Source organism: Lates calcarifer, linkage group LG4 (assembly GCF_001640805.2).
Source record: "Lates calcarifer isolate ASB-BC8 linkage group LG4, TLL_Latcal_v3, whole genome shotgun sequence".
In the NCBI taxonomy this organism is placed as follows: Eukaryota; Metazoa; Chordata; class Actinopteri; family Centropomidae; genus Lates; species Lates calcarifer.
The window spans coordinates 1,002,449-1,025,400 of record NC_066836.1 but is presented as its reverse complement, the minus strand read 5'-3'; the positions used below and the strand labels follow the sequence as shown (position 1 = coordinate 1,025,400).

General features: G+C 44.2%; 1 protein-coding gene across 17 annotated transcripts in view; it reads left to right on the top strand.

The window, feature by feature from the left end:
* Positions 1 to 22,952, top strand: part of dlg1b (discs large MAGUK scaffold protein 1b) — an 85,635-nt gene that overhangs the window by 46,161 nt on the left and 16,522 nt on the right. For 6 of the 17 annotated variants that reach the window (XM_051070219.1, XM_051070218.1, XM_051070215.1 and 3 more), the window contains 5 exons: positions 3,526 to 3,690; positions 7,296 to 7,445; positions 20,276 to 20,374; positions 21,249 to 21,302; positions 22,271 to 22,321. In XM_051070219.1, the coding sequence (XP_050926176.1) occupies positions 3,526 to 3,690; positions 7,296 to 7,445; positions 20,276 to 20,374; positions 21,249 to 21,302; positions 22,271 to 22,321 (519 nt within the window). Of the gene's footprint in view, positions 1 to 3,525; positions 3,691 to 7,295; positions 7,446 to 11,243; positions 11,893 to 20,275; positions 20,375 to 21,248; positions 21,303 to 22,270; positions 22,322 to 22,952 lie in introns of those variants that run through there. The other 11 variants (XM_018689770.2, XM_018689769.2, XM_018689767.2 and 8 more) reach the window with 6 other exon arrangements.

The window sequence follows — 22,952 nt, the reverse complement described above, 5'->3', positions numbered from 1 at the left end:
TCCCACAGACGCCTCCTCTCTGCAGCAGAGGATCGTGGTTTTACTCCGAACATAAATCTGCCCGTCTTTATTTCATCTGAAGAAGAAGTAGTAGTTTCTGGAGCAGGTTAAAAGGTGTTAGTAGAAACCTGTGATTCCTCCCTCCACACTCACATCACACTGATCAGCTGCAGACGATGTTTTAGGTCTGAAATGTCTCTTGACTGCTGACGACTTCGATAAAGATGAAGTGACAGTGAAGTTGAGATTAAAACCTGTGACAAGCTGTTTGATGTTGTGATGACTAGAGGTGGGAATCTTAAGGTGCCTCACGATTCAATTATGATGAGGCCTGCAGTTATTGATGCATCCTTTTTTTCTATACAGGATTCTTTTTTCTATGTGACTACATGGTTCTTTCAAAGCAAAGTCTCTAATGATCCTTAATAATGTTAGCAACACTATCTTAGAGATGGGACATTGTATCTCCGCTCCAACACAGCGTGGTTCTCAACGACTGAATACGGCTGCAAATCATCAGCAATAAAAGTTGCGATAGAGTTTGTAATTTGCTTCGCCCTTTTCTGAGTCGGGTGGAAGCTTTGACATCTCTCCTCGACGGTCCTCTGGTCGGCATCCAGGTGGAAACATTTCAAATGGTTTCTTGTGTTTGTCACGTTTCCTAAATATTTTAGTTTAGTTTAACTTGCAGATAGTATAACTCTGCCTTCTGCGTCCTGTCAACATCATGGTAAATGGACTGTACTTATATAGCGCTTTTCCAGTCTTTTCGACCACTCACAGCACTTCACACTACAGATCACACTCACCCCATTCACACACACATTCATACAGCACCTCTATACAATAGTGCTTTCTAGCACAGACACACACACCGCACACCGATGACAAACATCGGAGGCAACTTGGGGTTCAGTATCTTGCCCAAGGATACTTGGGCATACAGACTGGAGGAGCCAGCAATCGAACCACAGACGTTCTGATTGGTGGGCGACTGCTCTACCTCCTGAACCACAGCCGCCCCAAAATTAGAAAATCTGTTCTTGACATTTGTGAATCGATTCAGAATCAGATTTTTCCCTCCACCCCTCATGATTACAGAGGCTGCTTTGATTATTTTGTTAATCTAAATCTCTGGAAATAATATTTCTATTTAGGTAGTGAAGTTTGGGTTCTATAGTAGAAAGGAGAACTCTGAACCTGGATCTTATTTCCCATGTGTTAGGGTGTAAGTGTTTGATCTTCTGGAGTCGGTGCAGTATCGATCATGAACAGTATACCCAGCCACCGCCAACAGCTGACAGGTTTACAGTTAATTAATGTAAAAGTGTCTTTAATGTGAGTGTTTGGTCAGATTCACACCTCTGACTGTGGAGGTGTCATCTGTGTTTTATTGGCAGCTGCTGTCGTCTTTATTTTTTAACCAAATGTTCAGCGGACGGCAGCTCTGAGATGAATGGAGCCCTTCACACTCTGTCTGTTGGCTCAGTCCAGATGGGAGATCTTAGAGAAATTAACTTGTTGATGCAGAATAAGTTGGTAAAACACCTAAATCCTTCATCAGGTCAACACCAGGCTTGGTGGAGTACTGGGTTTGTCCTGCTGGGGGAGGCCCCTGCCATTAGGGAGTGTCAGTGAGTTACAGTTTGTCAGAGTGAATCTCTCTCAGGTTTTTCTGCTCTGAGTCTGTTTTCAGAAGCCTCTCTCTCTGAGCTGAGGTCGAATATCGAGTTGTTTCCCTCGGTCCTGCAGGGAACTCGGCTGAATCACATCAACTCAGTTTCTCTGCAGACTCCTCCGGTCGTTGCTGTTTTTATCTGCCGATGGTCGGCGCTGGTCTCAGGACGACTGCAGGAGAGCGTCACGTGAATTTTTACCGTCTCAGAGGAGGAAAACGTTCAGTGGTCTCCGTTTATTTTTCTTCTAGAAACGTCTCCTGTCTGAGGACAGTTCAGATGCTGTGCAGCGTGGGGGACGTGTTGTTGCTTCGCCAGGCAGGTTGCTAGGTGACGGCCCTCCCCCTCCTCCTCCTCTCCGACACCTCCCCGTCATGAGGAGCGTTAACGGGCTCAGCCTCCGACCTGCCCACAGCCAATCAGAGGCGAGATAATCCCGTTCAGGCTGCAGATTAACGGCTCTTTGAAGTCACTCGTCTGAAACCTCCAACTGAACCAAAGCAGGATCAGTGTTACTCACAAGGAAAATCCACAACGTTTGTGCTCAGAGGTGCTTTCAAATTATAGTCTGAGACTGGGGCATTTAGTCTTAGATCATCAGTATCCATCTGTGTGGGACAGGATCAGAAACCACTGGATTACTGTGATCCTGAACTTAAAAACAGGAGGAGTTCTGCAGCCTCTGTTTCCTCTGAGTGGATCTCTGGAGGTTTATTCTGAAAGGACGAAGACATGCTCAGGAAGTGGAATAACTAACTTCCTGTTGCACCAATTCACTTACTTCCTCCCTCACACTTTATTATAATTTTAAGTGTGTTCACACTGACAGGTATAGAAACGTGGTGTTGAAACACTCCTCACCCTGAACCGTCACCATCTTGGCTATGTAGCAGAAGAGAAGCGATCATTAATGTACTTTTAAAGCTGTGAAAATGGCGGCTGAGGAAGAAAGAAACACAGCATCAAAACAGACAAACATTTATTTTCTACAACAAGCGAGCGCAGCAGTTCAGATCAGTTCAGTCATTTCTTTATTTCTCACAGATGGGAAACTTGGCTCGCAGTCAGGTGACGACAATAAAATACAACAACACAGTACAGAAGTGTAAAGAGTGTATTGATACGACCTAAAATATCTCCAGTACAAAACACTGTTCTAATTTCTTTTTCTTGCATTCTTCTCTCTCTACATAAATATTTAGTAACTGTAACTAAATGTTTTCGGGTGTTTGGACGTTTGGAGACGTCACGTTCACACCTGTTTAAACCTGCCTCCTCCTGCTCTGTGAATCAGTCTGGTTATATAACGAGCAGTCGAGTCATTCACCTGTCAACATGAACCTCCCTCCTCCTGGAGCCAGAAAACAGAGGAGTAAGACTCAGATCTGACTCATCCAGATGTTGAAGGCTGAGCTCTGTACGAACAGAACGTACAGGAGATCAGCAGCGTCTAAAACTACACTTCCCATGATCCTCGGCTGCCGTTTCTCTGGAGAAGAAGCTCAGAACCAGTTTTGGTTATCTTTAGCCTCTGCAGCTCAGAGCAGAACGTGAGGCTCTGTGATTGGATGGTTCCCACTGAAATGCACCCTGGGAACTGTAGTTGACTTTAGTTTCTTGCAGCTTGGACTTTTTACTGACACAGACGTTGATCTTTTGTGCTGATGATTCAGTCGGGAGAGTTTCCTGAAGCACTGAGGCTGAGTCACACGATCGGTCCAGAATTATCCTCCAAGTGTTCACAGGTGGGAGGAGGTGGAGTCATGTGACCTGGGAGTTGTAGTTTTTTCAGGAGAATACAGGACAAAGATACAAACTGACAACTCCTCTTCCTCTTGTGTGTTTTCAGAAGTACAGGCACCACGATGAGGACTCGTCTCCCCAGGACCAGAGCTCCCCCCAGCTGACGGAGGAGGCGGGGGGGCCGGAGCTGGTCCAGGTAGCAGAGAAGAACCTGTCCCAGATCGAGAATGTGCACGGATACGTCACCCACGCTCACATCTCACCTATGAAGGTAGAGGACACAGTCTTTACTCTACTCTCTACTCTTTACTTACTTTCTTTATTCGTCCATTCTCCTCTGTCTGTAGAGAAAGACTTTACCGGCCTGAATAGAAGAAATAATGATGCTTCAGTTCCAGACTCCATTGAAAAAAGGATGAATTTTAGCTTCAGGGGAATTTCTTTAAAGTTGAGAATAATAAACCTACAGGTTCTTTGAGGCCGGTAAAATCTGAGCTTTTTATCTGTCGTTCTGTTTGTTTATCTCTGTGCTCATGTTTATTGATCAGTGAATAAACACTGATCAGCCACAGCATTAAAACAAGTGACAGGTAAAGTGAATGCATTGATCGGTAGCTGCCGCTAACGTTAGCTCAGCTTGTTTTCAGGTTCAGATTCCTTCAGTGTGTTTTAACGTTGAGGCTGATCAGTTTGTTTCTGTTCATTATGTCGGCCATGACACCTCCACACAAAGACTCAGGATCAAAATCATCTCCTTCATTAACTTATTTCATCCTGATCAACACTGATGGATTTATGTTTTGTGTTGTTGGTGAATTGATCCTGACACACACACACACACACACACACACACACACACACACACAGAGGAGGGAGGAGGGGGGTTGCTGTTGTCCATGTTGCCTCCATGTGGCTCATTAAAACCCTGAATCTGCTCATACACACCTGTACCTGTCTGCTGTCATGATCCCATCACACACACACACACACACACACACACACACACACACACACACACACACCTCCAGTCAGCTTCCTGTCCGACCCTCCAACAGTCTCAGCAGGTAAACTCCAGGTGAGCTGTTCTGTCACTCAGAGGTGGTTGTTTAATTGAAGGAAGTTGATCTTAAAACTCCAGAGCGGTGACCTCTGACCTCTGACCTTTCCCCCAGCCGAGCTCCTTTACTCCTCAGCCTGTTGTCTCTGGCAGTAATGGACGCTGCAGCCTGTAGGGGGCGCCAGAGCCGAAAAGTTAGCCTATTTGTTTTTATGCTAAATTCCTGTGGCTCATAAAAGTTCAAATTTCAAGGTTGATGCAAGTTTTGGTCCCAAAAACATCTGAAATAACAGAATCAATTATCTGATGATATTTTGGACAGGACTCCTACAGAAACAGACCTTTTTATCTCAACCAGACTCCATTGACAAAAACAGGAATTTTACAGAGCAGAACACAGGAGTTCCTGCCTCCGTGTGTTAGTGTGTCTGTGTTACTGTGTGGTACCTTTACTTCAGTAAAGTATCTGATTACTTCTTCCACCACTGAAAGTCACACAGTAACACAGACACACTAACATTTAGTATTCCAGCAGCTCCTGTGTTCCGCTCGGTAAAATTCCTGTTTTTGTCAATGGAGTCTGGTGCTGACTGCTGTGTTCACTGTTCTTGATGAACACTGCACAGATTCCAAAGATTTCTGTCCCTGTCAGTCATTTACAGGGGAACATCACTTCCTGTGTAGACGGCAGGTGACTGTTACCTGAGCCTGTGGTGCGTTCACTGCCTGTCTGCTAGCTGCATTCACAAACATTCTGATTCTAACATCTGATCCAGTAAAATATTCACCTCCGGTTTCAGTGTCTATCTACCTGTTTACGCTCGTGTCAGACGCCCTGATCCGCCTGGCAGTCTGTGTGTTTACTGAGACCGGATCAGAACCAGGACCTCACAGAGCCTCCACCTGGACAATCTGTCCTCCTCTCAGTCACATGACCCTGATTCCCGTTCATGCGTTCGTCCTCCATGCTGCTCCTGTCAGCTGCTGCTGTGTTTGTGTCTGTCGCTGCTCAGACCCTCACATTCAGCTGTTTGTTGTCGCTGTGAGTTTGTGTTGTTAAAGTTAATTCTGCCAATTTAACACATGGAGATCAGTCTGTGGACAGCTGTGATGACTCTTGTCTCTGGAGGAGCTTTGTCACATCTGAGGAGATTTTAAAGTTTCAGAAATACTTTAATGTTATCGCTCTGTCATTAATTAGTCAATTAATCAATGAAACCATTATTTCCTGCTGTAGACACAGTGAGGTTAAAGTGATAAGAACTGTATTTACTTTATAGAACGACTTGAAAACATGAAAGATCAAAACATAATAAAATGAAACAGAAACAACAAGCCACTGAATTAGAATAATATAATTCTGAGTAATAAAGCAGTGCCACAGAGAAAATGTGAAAAGTGAAATATTAATAAAGTTATTTTCAGCTCAGTGATTTTCTGTTTCTGACCACAGGTTCATGTTAAATCATTTCAAACATGATGTGGAGTCTGTGCTGAATCTGTTTTTATTCTCCAGAGATGGAGACCAGTCTTTTCTTCACTTCAGTTTCAGTTGATTTGTCTCTGCAGCTAAACAACAACAGAACAACTGTGGCTCTCTGCTCTGCTGGTTCATTGTTCGGAGCTGATTAACCTGATGTGCCGCTGAGCTGAGATCTGATGTTTCACGGGGGTTTAAACCTTTTCACGCTGCTGTGGTTGTGGTAACAGAGAACATGAGAGCAGATTAAACAGGACTGATGATGATGATGAGTTCAGGCGCCTGTCGGCTGCAGCAGCGTGGAGCTGCACCGCCACCCTGTGGAGGTAGGAGGTAGTGCAGCTGAAGGGTCAGAGCAGCTGAAGTTAGACAGAAGTTAAACAGTTAAATGGAAAGAAAAGATGATAATGAAGTCGTATTTTACCAGCAGATGAATCTAAAGCGTATGTTTTGTTTTATAATTGATCTGTTGTGTTCAGATCAGAACTGTGTGTTGTGTTCAGGTGTCGTCTGAGAGTCTAAGTCTGCTCCACCCGTCACTCACCATCAGGGGATTATTGATCACGTATCTCAGCCTCAGTAACTCCAGGACCCTGATCGCTCTGTCAGCCATCAGCTGGTCTGTCTGTGTTTATATCCCATCATGCCTCAGCTCTTCTCTGTCTCTCTGTCTGTCTTTATATTCCTGACTTTTACTCTGAACTCTCTCACTTTATATTTTTCTGTCTCTTAATAATTACTCCTCCCTGTTTATTTATTAAAGCTTGATCTGATGTTAAAGGATAATTCAGGTGGTGTTTTTGTTTAGGAACCAATGGGCTCAGACTGAGGAGGGAAGACAGAATGTGAAGCGCTGGATTTATTCACCAACATTATTATGATTATACATCATTTTTTTACACTGAGGATAAAATGCCCATTGCTCCTAAAGACAGTGTGTTTTTCCTCAATGAAATGTTTATGAAGAGGAAATGAGAGTCCAACAACAATCCTCTTAAAGTCTGAAAAGTCGAACTATCAGAACACAAATTTTTAAATTTCCTTGTGATCGACTAAATTCTTAGCGATCAGTAATTGATCGTTGATTAATTATGCCACATTAAAACCAGTATCTAGTTTTAGTTTTGATGTAAATGACTCAGTTCAGTGTAAAAGTAGATTTAGTGTCAGAGCTAAACTTCCTCCTCCTCCTTTCTTCTCAACCTTCTCTTTCACCTCCCTCCTCCTCCTCTGTCTTACCTGTCTTAACTTCCTCTCTCTTGCTTTTCCTCTGCTGTATTTTGACCTCTCCGAGATGCCGTCTTTCCTCTCCCCTCCTCCCCCCTCCTGTATCCTGTAGGTAGCATCTCTGGAGTGCATCTTTGACGGTTCCTCTGTGTTAGGACAGCATCACCCGGAGCTCCCCTCCCCTACGCCCTCCACCCTCTACCCCCATGGAGAGGACAGCCCCCTCCCCTCCTGCTCCTCCAACCCCTACCCCCCGATACAGGTAACCTCCCCCCTCCTCCTCCTCCCACCCTGCTGTTACTATGGTGGCCCAAACTTCAGTGCTGCTGTAAAATAATTCATTTTCTTCACATCTCCATCATATTTTCATCCAACTTTCTACTAAAGTAGAAATCATCTGCTGCTCTAACATTCAGAGAAATCCACCTTAAAACTTCTGTTTTACCTGATTCCACCTTAAAACACCCCCCTTTGTGTTTTATTGTTGTGGTGTTACAGACTGAATGCTTCGTATTCGTACAGATGTTTTGTTGGTATTAACGTCTTTATAGTGATTGGATCATGAAAAAAGTTTGTGGTTTTAGTTGGTGTTTGAAGAAACGTTTCTTTAACAGACTGGTACTCTGATCTTTTGGTAAAATGATCTTTGATCTGATCGGTTTTATTGGTCTTACTGTGGTTCCAGTTTGGTTGGTGACACACACAGAGAAAGCTAGCTCTGTAATTATTTCTTTCATTTATCAACCTCTTTGATAAACTAGGAGTTTTGCTGTCTGAGTGATTGATGGGCTGTGTTTTCTGTTTAATTTATTATTATTTTCTTTTTAGAAATATTCTGATGACTTTTAACAATAGTGGCTCTAGGGATGTCGGTTGATCTATCTTGGTTCCAGACTGAAATATCTGTCAGATAGATTGCTATGAAATTTTGTGCAGATATTCTAGAGCTGCAACTTTTAGCCAATGAGTCAAAACTATTGAGATGTTTAGGACTCAGGTTGAGATAAAATAATATTTATTTTTGCTAATATTCTGACGTGTTGTTCACTATAAGAATATTTGATTAACTGAGGAAATAACTGTTAGCTGTGCCCCTAAGACACTCATGATCCCCAGATGACGAATCCTACTAACGTCTGGAAACCTTTCCTGCAGCGGCTCCAGCAGGTCAAAGCTTTAATTTGTCTAATGTTGGTTTAAAACCAAATACTTGATGAATTCCCACAAAATGTTGCTCAGACACTCATTGTCTCCAGAGGATGAATCCTACTGCCTTCAGTGAACCTTTCCTGCAGCGCCACCTTGAGGTTGACCTTTTTGACTTTGAGAGAAATATCTCAAAAACCGTTGGATGGATTGGGATAAAACATGATTCAGATGTTCATGTTCCCCTGAGGGTGAACTGGAATAACTTCTTATCTAGCGCCATCATCAGGTCACATCTGAATCTGTCCAAGTGAATTTGCTGTCGTTGTAAAGTAGAATAACTCGTCGTACTTCACGGCAGACTGAACCCAGCAGCTGGATGACTGTTTCGTCACCGAGCCGAACCTTCACCTCACCGGTATGATCGCCTGCTCCTGCAGCGACGGTGTTTTGGTGGAGAAATCTCCACATCCTGCTTCATTGTTTCCCTCCACGTTTGATCTGCGGCAGCTGGCCGTCCTCCGGCCTGACGTCAGCAGCAGCAGCAGCTATCTCCAACACCTCCACCACGATAACGCTGTGAATGGATTCTTACATCCCACAAAGACACTGACGGCCGGGAGGACGTACTGTACACTCCTTTTTTATATTATTCCTTTCATTTTTTTCATCTTCTTCCTCCGCCTCTCGCTTGCTCTCCTCAGCAGCACCATGGCAACACAGGAGATAAATGCCGACAAAGAAAATCCTGACGGCAGGAAAATGGAGGAGGAGGAGGAGGAGGAGGAGGAGGAGGATGGGGTTGAACCTGCAGAGGACAAGGACAGATTTAGCGAGGCTTTCTGTAACAGGGCTGGGGGAGTTGTAGGAGGGGTTGATAGTAAAATGCAGAGTAGCTGGCCTTCTCTTCGTCCCCAGCAGAAAGATTTACAGCAGCTCTGATGTATATTTAGCACCAAGACAAAGGACTCAGAGGCCATGAAATGACTTGTCACTAATGCTTCTTCTCCATCGTCTCATCTCTGCCACACTTCATTCCCAACTGCAGCAAAGGATGCTGGGAGGACAGGCCGGCTCTATTTATAGCCAGCAGTCATGGAATTTCAGGGAAATCATGGAATGTTTTCCAGACAGGGACAGTTTTCAGACTGAAACACTATGTTTATAAAGTTGTTTCCAACACACATTTCCAGAAGAAAAAAACATCCCTTGCACAAAATATTCACACAATACGACTCATTCCACAAGCATCAAAACAATCTCACATCATTATTATGAACTCCTCTGCTGAGCTTTTCTAGAAATTTCTAGAAAACTTCAATTCAGGTACCAAAACTGCATTGACCCATATATAAGATCTGATTATATTGTCCTGCACCTGCTTTTGTAAAACATCTATTTGAAGATAAGAAACTCTTAATGAGAAAGTTTCCCTGGTGATATCGTCAGTCCAAGGATAATACAGTCCTCATCCTTAAAGCCTTGTCCTAGTAAAAGTGAAACACTAAAGCAACATTAAAGCAAAAAAAAAAAACCCCGACACATTTTTATAGTTTCCTGACAGACTCTTGAAAATCTGAATGATTTTATTTAGCTGTAAGAATTTTGTTACTGTAGTAAACCCTTTAGTTTATTTTCAAATTAACAGTTTTACTGCATAAACTCATGGGGACACCGATAATTATCACAATAAATGTCAGATTATTATTTAATTCAGTTTTAACGGCTGAAGAATTGCATTTTTTCTTTATTGTCAGAACACGACAAAAACTTAAACAGTTGAACATTAAACAAATCTCAGGCAGAAAACCAATATAATGATACAAATTCTACCTAAATCATCTAAAACGTCTGTTCCTGTGACATGATTGAACATTTGTTATATTTTAGGAGAATTATATTATCATTTTACATTGAAATTTAAAATTCTATCCCAATAATTATGGATATCGTTTTATCTGTTGTCTGTCTGTCTGGAAAGTTACATCAGTGATGGTTGTAATTTTCAGGATCAACATCCATATAGAACCGAGTATCATCTGCATAGAGATGTAAATAAGTGCTTTTCTGCAGGACTATGATTCCTAGTAGCCACATATAAACATGGAAAGGTAGAGGACTCAGGACGGATTTTCTGTATTTGTGAGGAGAAGCTTTTAAATGTGTATTTGTAATAATCAGTGTTTTAGAATTAATGACATCTCCTCTGAAATAAACATTAGAACAAACCTGGAGTTTTGGTCCAACCTGAACGTCCCTGAAAATCAACACCTCTCAGCTATGAAAAGACTTTTTTTTAAAAAACCTTTAGTATTGTGGCTACATGATGGAAAAACAAGACTATCACATAAGGAGCACACACGATCTTACTCTGGAAGGTGAATATTATAAACACAGTATTTAATCTCAGTCCAGCTCTCTTGTTACAGCTGAAACCAATCTATAAACGGAATAAATAAAACAGACCGAAAGATTGCTTGATTGTTACATTAAGTTGTTGTAAGAACAAAGTAAATATTTGTTTAAGTAAAAAGTGAATGAATTAATAAAATAATTTAAAAAAAATCTGACACAAGTGAGAAAATGTTAACCTGTTCCTGCTTTTTAATTCTTATCTTCATTATTATATAATTGATATTTCTATTCATTTAATTAGTTTATTTTCATTCATAGTTAAACTAAACTAAAGACTGAATTCACTCGTGACTCCTCAGATCTCCTCGCTGTCCGTCACAGCCGTGATAACTCAGCAGTTTTCTGGTGAGAGTTTCCCCTCTGCTGACTCATTTTTAGAAAGGGACCTGAAGCCTGAAGTAGGACAGAGGTCAGCTGGACCAAACCCACCCCGGACTGAGAACCAGGAGGAGGAGGAGGAAGGAGCTGCGTGAGGTTTCCAGACTGCAGAGAGAAGAGATCAGAAGACTAACTTCCTCCCTGGCTGCTCTCTCTCTCTTTAAACGCTCTCTCTCTCCGTGCTCTCTCCGTCAGCCCTGCAGTCTGTTGTTGCTGTCTGCCTCAGACAGACGGAGGCTGGCCGACCGGCTGCTCTCTCTCCACCTGCTAAGCGATGCTCTCTCACCCGGGCAGGTTAATCCGCTCCCCCCCGAGGCTCCTCTCTCTCCTTTTTCCCCGTCAACTCCGGCGTCTGACGACTGCCGTTCACCAGCTAACGTCCTCCTCCTCCACCGCTGCTCGTAACCTAACCGGTGGAGGACGACCTCGGTGTGCAGCTACTCCATCAGCTCCTCTGCAGCCTCCCTGTTTGCGTCTGTGAGGAAGAGGAGAAGGAGGAAGGAGGAAGGAGGGGGGTGGTGGTGAAGGAGTGAAGCCCCCCCCCTCCCATCGTCTGCTCTCCAGCCAGCACCAACCACCTCCGCCACCCCACAGCTGCCTGCTGCAGGAGTGAGAGGAGGCGCAGAGGAGGCAACACCACCTCCACCTCCACCACAGCAGCAGCAGCAGCAACAAGCAGAATGCTCAACTCTGTGTGGTACGCCAAAAAGATGGGCCGCCGCATCATGGGCACCCTGAGGAGAACCAAGCGGCTCCACCGGCGCCTACTGGTAGGTCACCTCCTCCTCCTCCTTCTCCACCCCGCCACCCCCCATTCATGAAAGAATAAACCCCCCTAAAGGTGAGGAGGTAGGGGGGAGGTGCTGCACAGTGTAGAGTGAGTCATTTTCTACATGGTCATGCACTCCTCTGTGTGTTGTTGTAAATGTATTGATCGGTCCGTCTGCTGCTGCTGGAGGAGGCAGATGTGGAAAAAGTTGCAACAGGAGATCTGCCACCGCCGCCGCCGCTGCTGCTGCGTCATGTACCGGATCAGGATTCATGCAGAACCCCTTCACATCTGGTCTAGAAACACCCACATCCACAGTCCCATCTCGAAGCAGTTTGGTTCTTTTATCATCGTCTCTGTTGTCAGATAAATACGTGTGTTTGTGGGAGATCTGAGGTGATTTGTTGATAAGGCTGCAGCAGCTGCAGGTTATTACGTTGGAGCTAAATGTGTCTCGCCGTGTGAGTGTGTGTGTCGTTAAATCTTGAGGAATCGAGGACAGAGCTGGTGAATGTTCCAGAGCTTTCAGCAGCTGTATCAGATAATAAGAAAGGACGAGCTGGAATCTCCCCTCGTCTCGGGCTCGTTGATGTGTGGTTTAGTGTTTTTTTGGAGTCAGTGTCACACCTGTACAGCTTTTCTTTTTTCTTCAGTGTGTCAATGTGGAGATTTACCTGCATAAACAGCAGCATCATGTTCTGGGCAGATGTGAGGAACCCCTGCAGTATATAGCACATGCCTTCCCTGGCGTTGCCTAGCAACCTCCAGGCTCCTGACACGCAGCGCTACCCCGCTGCCGCCTCCCTGTTTACCACCTCAAACACACACACACGTTAACATACATGAAGACACACACACGGAAACATGTTAAAGGTTTATCACAGCTGTACTGTGATGACGTGAGAGGAGCTGAGGCTTCTTCTGATCATCTAAAGGGCAGGTTCACAGTTTTTCAAGTCTGTCTTGAGTCTGTGATTTTAACGTTAATGACGATGTGAAACCAGTGTTTAAAGTTTAAGGTGTCTCTGAGGGTAGTGATGGACCTGAATCTGCAGCTCCCCCTCAGCTTTACAGTGAGTTTCAGCTCATTCTTTATCTGTTTATCTGTTGTGATTGAGTCCCTCGGCTCTCATGGCGTTGTTGTCAGCTGTAAACAGCCACAGTTCAGCCGCAGAGATGGATATTTCTCTCAGGAGGTGGTGGAGACCAAAAACAGATAAGAGAGGGAATACTGGATTTGGATCTGTGTAATCATTCCCTCTGTTCACACTGGACGTTAAAGGATCCCTGTCTGTTGGTGCGTTCAAGTTGTACTTGGAAATAGGAAATTCCAAGATATTAGACACAAGTTTCAGCTGGAACGCCTCCTGAAGTCAGAGCAACCCACCAACCCCGACATTGGAATCCAAGATGGCTGCTCCTCACATCAGTAGAAGTGAACACTCTGCTGATGTTACTGTTTATAGCAGTTTGACAAATTAAATGTAATCAGATGTTTTTTTACAGAACGAAAAATGCTGAAAAACAAAGATATCTTCTGCTCCTCCTCTCCTCCTCTGAGGTGTTCTTCAGGTGATATTCTTTCTGATATTTTTATTATAAAACACCATATTTGTGTTTCCTCAGATTTCATTCTTAACCAACTGAAACTCAGACCGCTGAAGCTCTGCTCACATTACCTCCAGATAAACTTTAAAACTACTGGGAAATACTGAACCGATCCATCCTGAACTGACCCAGGATCAGACCACAAGCTGATTTAATCTGCTGAATGTTTCATCAGGTTTCTACAAAGTCTGATTTTAGCTTCTCAGCAGAGTTTGAAGCTCAGTGATTGTGAAATGAACCTTGGAAGAGTCTCCTTCAGGTTTTATGTCCACAGGCGTCTCATAGTTTTGACTCTTAATCAAAGAACCTGATATTTTCTAACACAGTTACTTATCTTTTTAAAGTTTTGTGTCAATCCACAACACTGACTGAGAGCATGAGGGAGGTTTTGGTTTTGGTTTGATCCTGTACGAATTGTTGGTTCAGTTCCTCTAGACTGAAGCTTTGTTCCTGGGTGGTTTGGATGATGTCTGGTCCGGTCTTTTCCAGCAGAGACTGTACAGGTGTGACGTGACTCTGAGCTCAGATTCATGACTGTAATCTGTTTGGTGCCCTGTCAGGCGTGGCTTGTGTCGACGGCGCCGCTCCTCCTCCCACCGCGGGTTAATGACCCGTGAAACAGCTCACCATCAGCCCAGAAAGAACGAGATAAAGATCTGCAGCTGATATCAACACATCTGATCAGGTTTAAAAGTGGAGGCTGTGAGAGGTGACTGATAAATCCAGAAACAGAACAGACTACATATGTTTTAAAAGTTGTAGTAAGAAATTACAAGCTCCAGTTCTGACTCTGCTCGGAAACTTGTTGGAATTCAGGTGCCTGGTTTACTCGACTTGACGGCTTCTATCATGTTGTCCTGCATCTTGACTCGTAAGGACGATGATATTAAACCGAAGCTGCTGCTTTACAGATGTTTGTAATTATTGATTTTTGGTCACAAGAGGAGCGTCCATTTTAATTTCTGAGTTATTGTTAGATACATTAGAACTCAGAAGTTCCCTCTGACGATAACTCTCTGGAGGTCTGTTAATGTGGATAGTTTGTGGCTTCATTGGATGTTTTCAGGTCTTTGACTCATGTTTGTTTAAAACCTTGTGTTGGACTCTCATGAAGCTTCTGTCTGCTCAGTTAGTTAAAAAGTCCAAATAAAGGCCCTTTTCCTTTTGGACAAACCTTCAGTCGTTGGAGTGGAGAGATCACGACAACACCAGAACTAAATTTTGATAATTAGAGCCAATTTTCAGCATTTAATTTTCATGTAGGTTCTCTGTGACTACAACTATCAAATCAGAGGATAATTACAGCTTGGCTTTGTCGACCATTTCAAAAGGACTGTGCTCATGATTATCACTGAAAAGAAGGAAAAGTGGAGCGCTCAGGTTGGAAACAAAACTCCGACCTGCTGTACTCAGTGTAGTCGTGCTCACACAGTTTTCCTGTTCAATCAGAGATTATTAAAAACATTTCAGGTGCTTTGAGTTTGACCTCTGTATAAAGTCGTTTGAGATCGTCTGGATAAACTGCTGGTTTGTTTCCAACCTGTCTGATGTCGCCATGATCTCAGATTAACTCGAGTGTTACACAAACAAAAGTGAAAAATAAAAACACTTTAAAGTAGAGACCAGTTTCCCTCCACACAGAGGATCTGATTTTATATTTTGCATATATTTCCACGTTAATGAGGAAAAATGACGTTTATACTGAAACCAAATGTTATGTAAAGCAAGTACTCTGACATTTAAAAGCCTAATTACTGACCCCATTAGTCTAACTGGTTGTACTTGTGCTGTGGAGGATGATGGGAGCTGCAGCTGTGGTGACGTGTTTGGCCTGTAGGTGGAGCTGCAGACACAGCAGAGTTCAGGCATTAATCCTAATCTACAGCAGATCCTCGGCCTCTCAGATCGTTGGACTCTTGTGTTTATACTCTGTGACACGTTCAGCACAGTTTGTTGTATTGATTCTCTTTCTAACTGCTGCGTTTGTGTGTGTTCCTGTCGTCGTGAATCATGTGGATCAGTTTCCAGATTCCTGCACATTTAACGCTGCGGGGGTCGATTTCTGATCGAGGCTGAGCACAGAAACAATAACCTGCTTTACTGTTCAGATGACAGTTTAATACGTCAGAGACGATACAGACAGAGGCAGATCAATGAGCTCTGAGATGGTCTGAGACGAGGCGTTCAGGGACAGATCGTGTTTCCAGATGAAACGTTTGAAGGCGTCTGTGAATCGGCTTGTTTTTTGTTTTTTCCAGCAGAGAGAGAGGGAAAGATCTGGAAACGCTCCTCCCACCAAAAAACACACAGCTCTCCTCCTGGATTTTTAAATCCACTTATGAAATCAGACCTCTGTCCAACTGCGCTGCTCCCGTTGTCATGTCAACACTCGTATGTGGGTTATTCTGGGGCATGTTTTATGTTGTATAAATAATTTGCCCCATTCAGGGTAAAGGCTGGATACTATAAAGACCAAACTGAACATCTGTCAGAGTCGGTCAGGAGCTGGATATCGTCTGGTGTAGTTAAGAGCATTAATTGTTCATATATTTGATTAGAAAAAACATAAACATTGTTAATTTGAGTGCATGTAATTTGTTTTTTATAAAATATTTAGTGTTTGGGACGTTTTATGGTGGTGGACACACTGTTTTTGACCAGGAAATTATTATTAGATAATTTGTGTGTTGGTGCATTGGTGCACTTGACTCTCAGTAGACCACAACAATGAAGCAAAGTTTTGGAGATAAATTAATAGTCCTGCATTTTTATGAAGATTTTTGTCTTGATATATATTTGCAAAAATTGTGCGATGCTGATAAAGACATCTACTGTTATACAGCGATGATTCTGGGTTTAGTGTCTCTGAGGTTTGTTAGATTTCCTGGTTTAGATCTTAATTTAAACATTTACTTCTTGCATGGAAACATCTCAACACATCAGTACCAGACTCCATTGACAAAAACAGGAATTTTACCAAGCAGAGCACAGGAGCTGCTGGAATACCACTGTCTGCATCTGTTAGTGTGTCTGTGTTACTGTGTGACTTTCAGTGGTGGAAGAAGTAATCAGATACTTTACATGGAGTAGAGGCACCACACAATAACACGAGTTGACTAACATTTAGTATCCCAGCAGCTCCCAGTAAAATCAATGGAGTCTGGTAGTGATATATAGAGATGTTTCTGGTTAAACTGAAAGAATCTTCCTCTTTGTCCACTGGATTAAATTACAGCAGCTGGACAGAGGAAATGTGGAGCTTTAATGATGAATATGGATCCACAGGACCGTCAGTTTCTGGTCTGTGCTCACTGCTGCTGTCATTTAGTTTTATTTTGAAACTGTCAGAACAGAACAAGTTTTTCACTCTCAGCTGTTGTAACAGAACAATCTGGGTGCAGCAGCAGCAGCAGTGGGAAAAAAGTGAGAGAAACAGCACATCAGCAGCAGCTCGTGGTTCAGTCCTGAACAGCAAAGACTGTCAGGTTTTTATCTTCAGCTGAGGCTTAAAGCCGCCGCAGAGAGAATATCCAAATGAAAGCTGCAGCTTCCCGCCCCGCCGCCGCTAACCAGGAGTCCTCGTCGCATTCCTCCCTCGCTGCTGCTGACGCTGACATGCCCGTCGCTGTGTCTGAATCCGGGGGCGACATTGATTATTCATGCACCCAGTGGAGCCGCCCCCCCACCATCACCACCACCACCACTCGTGCTGACATGTGCCTCGCTCACTGAAGCCGATTAATTGGCAGGGGAATGAGAGAAGACGAGCGGGAGGGTGTCACACAGAAAGAGCAACTGAAGAGGGAGGGGGGTGAGGCGAGAAAGAAAAGAGGGAGTGTTATTGTGCTGTGGTGGCGGAGCCTGAGTAACAGGATTGAGTTTGGATCTGTTGCCATCACGCCGCAGAGCCGGAGCGAGCCTGTTCTGATCTGATCGACCCATCCTTCATTTATTATTTAACCTCCTCCGACAACGACAACCGGGAATCTCCTCCCGGAGGGATGACCACACACTACCCCCGGCAGGAGTTCAGCTCCAAGGCCATGAACGGCGCTGAGAAGAAGCTGCCGCGGGTCAACATCAACCTGCAGGAGTCCATCGCCCACCTGCACCCGCTCCAGAGGCAGCACGCCATCGAACTCCACCGACAGCAGCAGCAGCAGCAGCCAACGCCAAGTCGTCCGCAGGTCCAGGCATCTCTGTCGACGTTCACCGCCTGCACTGTGCCGGCGTCCTGCCGAGCTCGCAGTCGGTTTCTCAACTTGCGGGACAGCGTCAAGAAAAGCCCAACCAAGAGCACCGCCAAAGTCATCGGCAGCAGCCTCGCAGCCAACCGGCCGGAGATACCCTGGGTACCCTTCGCCTTCAATAAGGTACTTCATCCATCAACGACACATGAAGCTGGGAGACAGCTTTTTATTCAAGGATTCAACCACTGAGGTTAATTCAGTTCTTGGAGGTTAATTTGTCGTGTTGTCAGAAAACAACTTGTTAATCAGGACTCGTCATTTCGCACCAAGAAGTACCGAAGACTGTAGCACCGGGTCGATTTTAAAACGTCCAGAAGTGTTTCTAGAACCACGTTGTGGTAAAGCAGTGACAGAGTTCATACGGTCTGTATCGAGAAGTACTAATGTTTGAGTCCATATCAAGAACCACTGAAGTTCACAGCACATAGTATTTGTAGCATCAAGTGGGTATTATAGAGTACTGAACCTTGTAGCAACAAGTTTTTGTCAGTCAGAGTTGGTCCTGAAGTTTACAGGAACGATGTGTAGACAAACACGTTTCAGTTCATCAAAGTCAGAACTGAAACAATCCTGCTCAGTCTCAGTGTTTGTCTGAAGGTCTGAGGATCTGAATACAACTGAGTACAACTGACACACTTGTCATTAAGACTTTGATGTGTTCAGTTACTGCTCAAAACCAGGTTGAAAAAAGAGCTGATTTTGTTGTTGGTGCTGAAACTTGTGTCTGAAGCATCAAAAACATGTTTTCAGTGAAAATGTAAATGATCAAACTTTCCAGAGCTGGCTGCACATGTGCAGCTGTGTGTGTGTGTGTGTGTGTGTGTGTGTGTGTGTGTGTGTGTCCTGTTGTCGGGTTGAGTTACTACAGCCTGTCAGTTTATGGAGAATCAATACAGAAAGTCCACGTGTTTCCCTGCAGCTGAAACAAACCGGAAGCTCATCGGTCTGATTTAAACTCTTCATCATCATCATCTTCAGTTGTCAGCTTCACAGCTTCTCATTCAGTCTTTTATTTATGAATGAGCTTTTGTTTTTGTTTCTACTTTAAGTTACGTCCTTTATAGATTCATACGTTGATTAACTAACTGAAATAATCTTTCGGCTGATATCAGAGTCTGTGACGTTAACGTCTTTCACAAGACTTAAAGAGACAAATGTTTTGACCAATAGTCCAACTTAGTATTGAAGTTTGAAGTATTCATCAGTCCAACTAAAACAAATAAAACAGAGAAGCAGGAAATGTGTTGCTGTGACTGACTGATAGTTTCAGTTCTGGACCGGGTCAGGCTCTGTAGTCCTGGTTCTTCCCTCCTCAGAGATCCAGTCTGACTCCTGGCCGTCATCAGTCTGGTTAAATTAAAACACAAACTCTGTCTCTCTCTCTCTGTGTCAGACTCTGGTTTGTATTCTTTGGGAGCAATTAAGTCCCATTATCAGCGGCTTTCCGAGCGGCGCTCCAGATGTAGGGCTGGAGGATCAATGCGGTCGATGTGCGGGGGCTAATTTTAGCGGCTGTTTGTTTTCCATGGGCTCCTGGTTCTGCTGCTGCTGCTGCTGCAACAATTAAGCCTCTTCGAAACACAGCAGCACTTCCTGCCAGCAGCTTCACGAGGTCCTGCTCTTGCATAATAGAGGTCACAGCGTTTGAAGGCCTCACGCTCACACTTACTATGGTTTCATGTGTGAAAACAGGGTTCAGAGGTTCAGTCGTCAGCTTTAAATATCTAAACTTTATCTGGAGGAGCAGCTATCAGATGCTTTTTGACATGTTTTACATCTTTTTAGAGAAGCTTCCCCTCTGAACTTCTCTGATGACATTAACACAGAGTACAGTAAGATCAGGGCGTCTGCAGGGCCTTAAAAACTCTTACTTCTTAAATAATCTTACATTTGAATTTGTGACTTGTCACAAACATTTGATCTAAGTCCATTTATCACTGAACCTTAATCTGTCTCTTTACTGTAAACTTGTGTAAAGATAAAATATTTTATTACAGACACTACTGACCTTATGATGGTTTGTCCAAACATCAACCTGTTTTAAAAAGTGATATTTACTGTTCTGATTTTCTGAAGTGTGTGAATAATAAAATGATGTAGATCTTAATAAGCTCTGAGTTCAGACCTGGACCTGCCACAGTTAAAACACAAGAGAGACGTGTGCTCTCTAACTGTCAGAGAGAAGAGAGATCCACCCCTGCTGAGACTGTACGGAGGGACTGAGGATTTAACACACACACACACACACTCACACACACTCTCTCAGGTCAAACAGTGTGGCTTTAATCTTCTTAGAGCAGCAGATGTGCAGAGTTTGTCACATCAGGATCATCTGAAAAAGTGTCAGGTACTCTGTCAATCAAGCTCCTCCTCTGATTGGCCGGCCTCCTGTGTCAGACTCCGCCCAGCTGGTGCCTCAGGCTGATCGAAACAAACGCACACCTGTCAGTCATCCTCCGTCCTCCCTCCTCCTCCTGCTGCTCTGTGTTTGTCTAACCTTTGACCCCTCACCATGCTATTGTTCAGCAGGCCGAGGCCGCCCCGCCTTCCTCTCCCATAATCCCTGTGATCCCAATCTCGCCAATCCCAGCCGAGACCACCGCCATCCCTCCGACGTCATCACAGGTTTTTTTATTTGATTTCTGTTGTTTATTTTCTGTTAATTTCTCTCTGTGCATCCATCCATCATCATCCATCATCATCATCCATCATCATCCATCATCATCCATCATCATCCATCATCATCATCCATCATCATCCATCCTCTATCCTCTCTCTCTCTCTCTCTCTCTCTCTCTCTCTCTCGCTCTCTCTCTCTCTCTCTCTCTCTCTCTCCCTCTCTCTCTCTCTCTCTCTCTCTCTCTCTCTCTCTCTCTCTCTCTCTCTCTCTCTCTCTCTCTCTCTCCCCCCCCATGTTTTTCTGCTGTGTCTTTTCTGTTGACTGTAGTTTCCAGCTGTGTCTCTGATGAACTGAAGCAGATTAGAGAGACAGTGGGAGAAATGCCTCGCTCTCTCGCTCTCTCTCTCGCCCTGTTTGACTTTAAGAGCCCATCTGGCTCCTCCCGGGGCAGAAACTGAGCGAACGAGTGAAGCTGAGGTTGATTTTTTTAAAGGATAGAAGAAGGAGGAGCAGAGAGTTCGTCCTGCAGGAGCTGATCCGGTGGTTGTTGTTGTATTTTAAGGCTTCATGCTTCAGCGTTGCATCGTCTGCAGCGTGAAATGGCACCATGTACGTACGGCTCTGTCCTCACTAATCTCTGCTCAAATCCACCGGCTTCCTGTTTTATCCTCAGTTGGTCTGTAGCATCATGAGGAGAGTAAGTCTGTCATGTCAGCGCTGCTGCCTTTTCATTTCCTGCACGGCGACAGCTTCGGGTTCACTCTGCTGCTGCTGTTGTTGTTGTTGTGGTTGTTGTTGTGGTTGTTGTGGTTGTGGTGAGCATGGAGCTCAGGTGCTTGTGTGTTTCCTCTGACGCTGTGGTGTGTCCTCTCTCCTCAGGCCAATCCTCCGCCCGTGGTGGTCAACACAGACAGCTTGGACACGCCTCCATACGTGAGTTTGTCTCCTCAGTCGTCAGGGTTTCTGCACGGCCTCAAACTAAACTAACAGCAGGACACTTTTTATTCTTTAATCCAAACGTCGTCCTCCTGCTTCTCTCCACGAGGTGTAGTTTAATCTGTTATTAGGATTATTTCATACTGCTGGTATAATGAGTAATAACACTGGGTTTCAGCTGCTCTGATCGGCATCGACTTACATTCTGTTTGTTAACCTCACGTTCGTCATGTGGATCAGAGAAATATGTTGATTTAAGACTTTAGACTGAGAAACAGCAGCAACAGAGAGAAACCCTCTTCTTCTATCATGAAGTGTTTTCAACTCGTCTGACAACATGATGATTCCTACACAGAGCTGTTTATTAAACTGTGGGACTTTCAGAGGTAGAAAAAGGAATCAGATACTTTACTGCAGTAAAAGTCCCACACAGTAACACAGACACACTGACAGATGGAGGCAGTGGTATTCCAGCAGCTCCTGGTTAAATCCCTGTTTGTGTCAGTGGAGTTTGGTAGAGATATATAGAGATGTTTCTGGTTAAAGATACTGAAGCTGGTCTTGGCAGAGACAGAGTAAACAGACCAACAGAAATCAAAGTTAATATTGAAATCACCTTGTTCAGCTGCAGATGTTTTGTCAGGTAGTAACTTCCTGTTTCCTGTGACTCCGACCGTCCTCGTCGGACTCGTACCTGGCGTCGGACCAGTCTAAGTTAAATTGGTGTTGAGAGTCTGATTGTCTGTGGAGACGTTGGCTCAGTTCACAGACGACTGAGGAGTTAAGACAATAAGAAAAGGAGGTTTGAACAAGCTTCTTCCTGCAGCTGGATCAGTTCATGAACCATGAAGGTTTCACGTGAAGTGACCCTGACACACAGAGTGAACTCTGTCCTCAGCTCTACTGCCTTTACTCACCTGTTGATGTGTTGAAGTCACCTGACAGGTGAATCTGTGTGTGTGCAGGTGAACGGGACGGAGGCTGATTATGAGTACGAGGAGATCACGCTGGAGAGGGTAAGACATCGTCCTGCTGTCTTTATGAGCCACATGATAAACGAGCTGCAGTCCATAACTCAGAGCGTTCAGCCCTGCACAGAGGAACAGACACTCCTGGCAGCACACTGTTACTTTGACTTTGACACTCCACTTATCTGCTTTACGCTCTGAGGACACAACTGAAACCTACAGGACTTTATTTTTAATTCCACAAGTTTCCAAATACTTCAGGGAAACGAGGACACGATGAGTGAAACTCAGACGAACACAGACACATTAATGCAGCTGTGTTTTAATCCTAAACTCGGCCTCAGGTCAAATCTTTTATTCTCATTGTTTCATCTCTCGTCCTAATTCAGCTGCTTCTTCAGCTGTAAATAAAAACCATCTCTGCCAGATGAGTCCTGCCCGAGCTGCAGCCTGTTTACAGCCTGTTTACAGCCTGTTTACTGTCTGTAGGCTCTTATGTTTCTAAGTGGACAGAGACTTTCTCTTTATGTAAAAAGTTCATTATTCTTCGCACATGTAAAACAGACAGTCTGAATATTCTGGCCGTGCTCTGGTGGTACAGTATCCGTCTACAGCTTCCTGATTTCTACAGGGTGGGCCGAGGGTCAGAACAGGTTTCTCCTCTGCTTCTCCAGTTCGT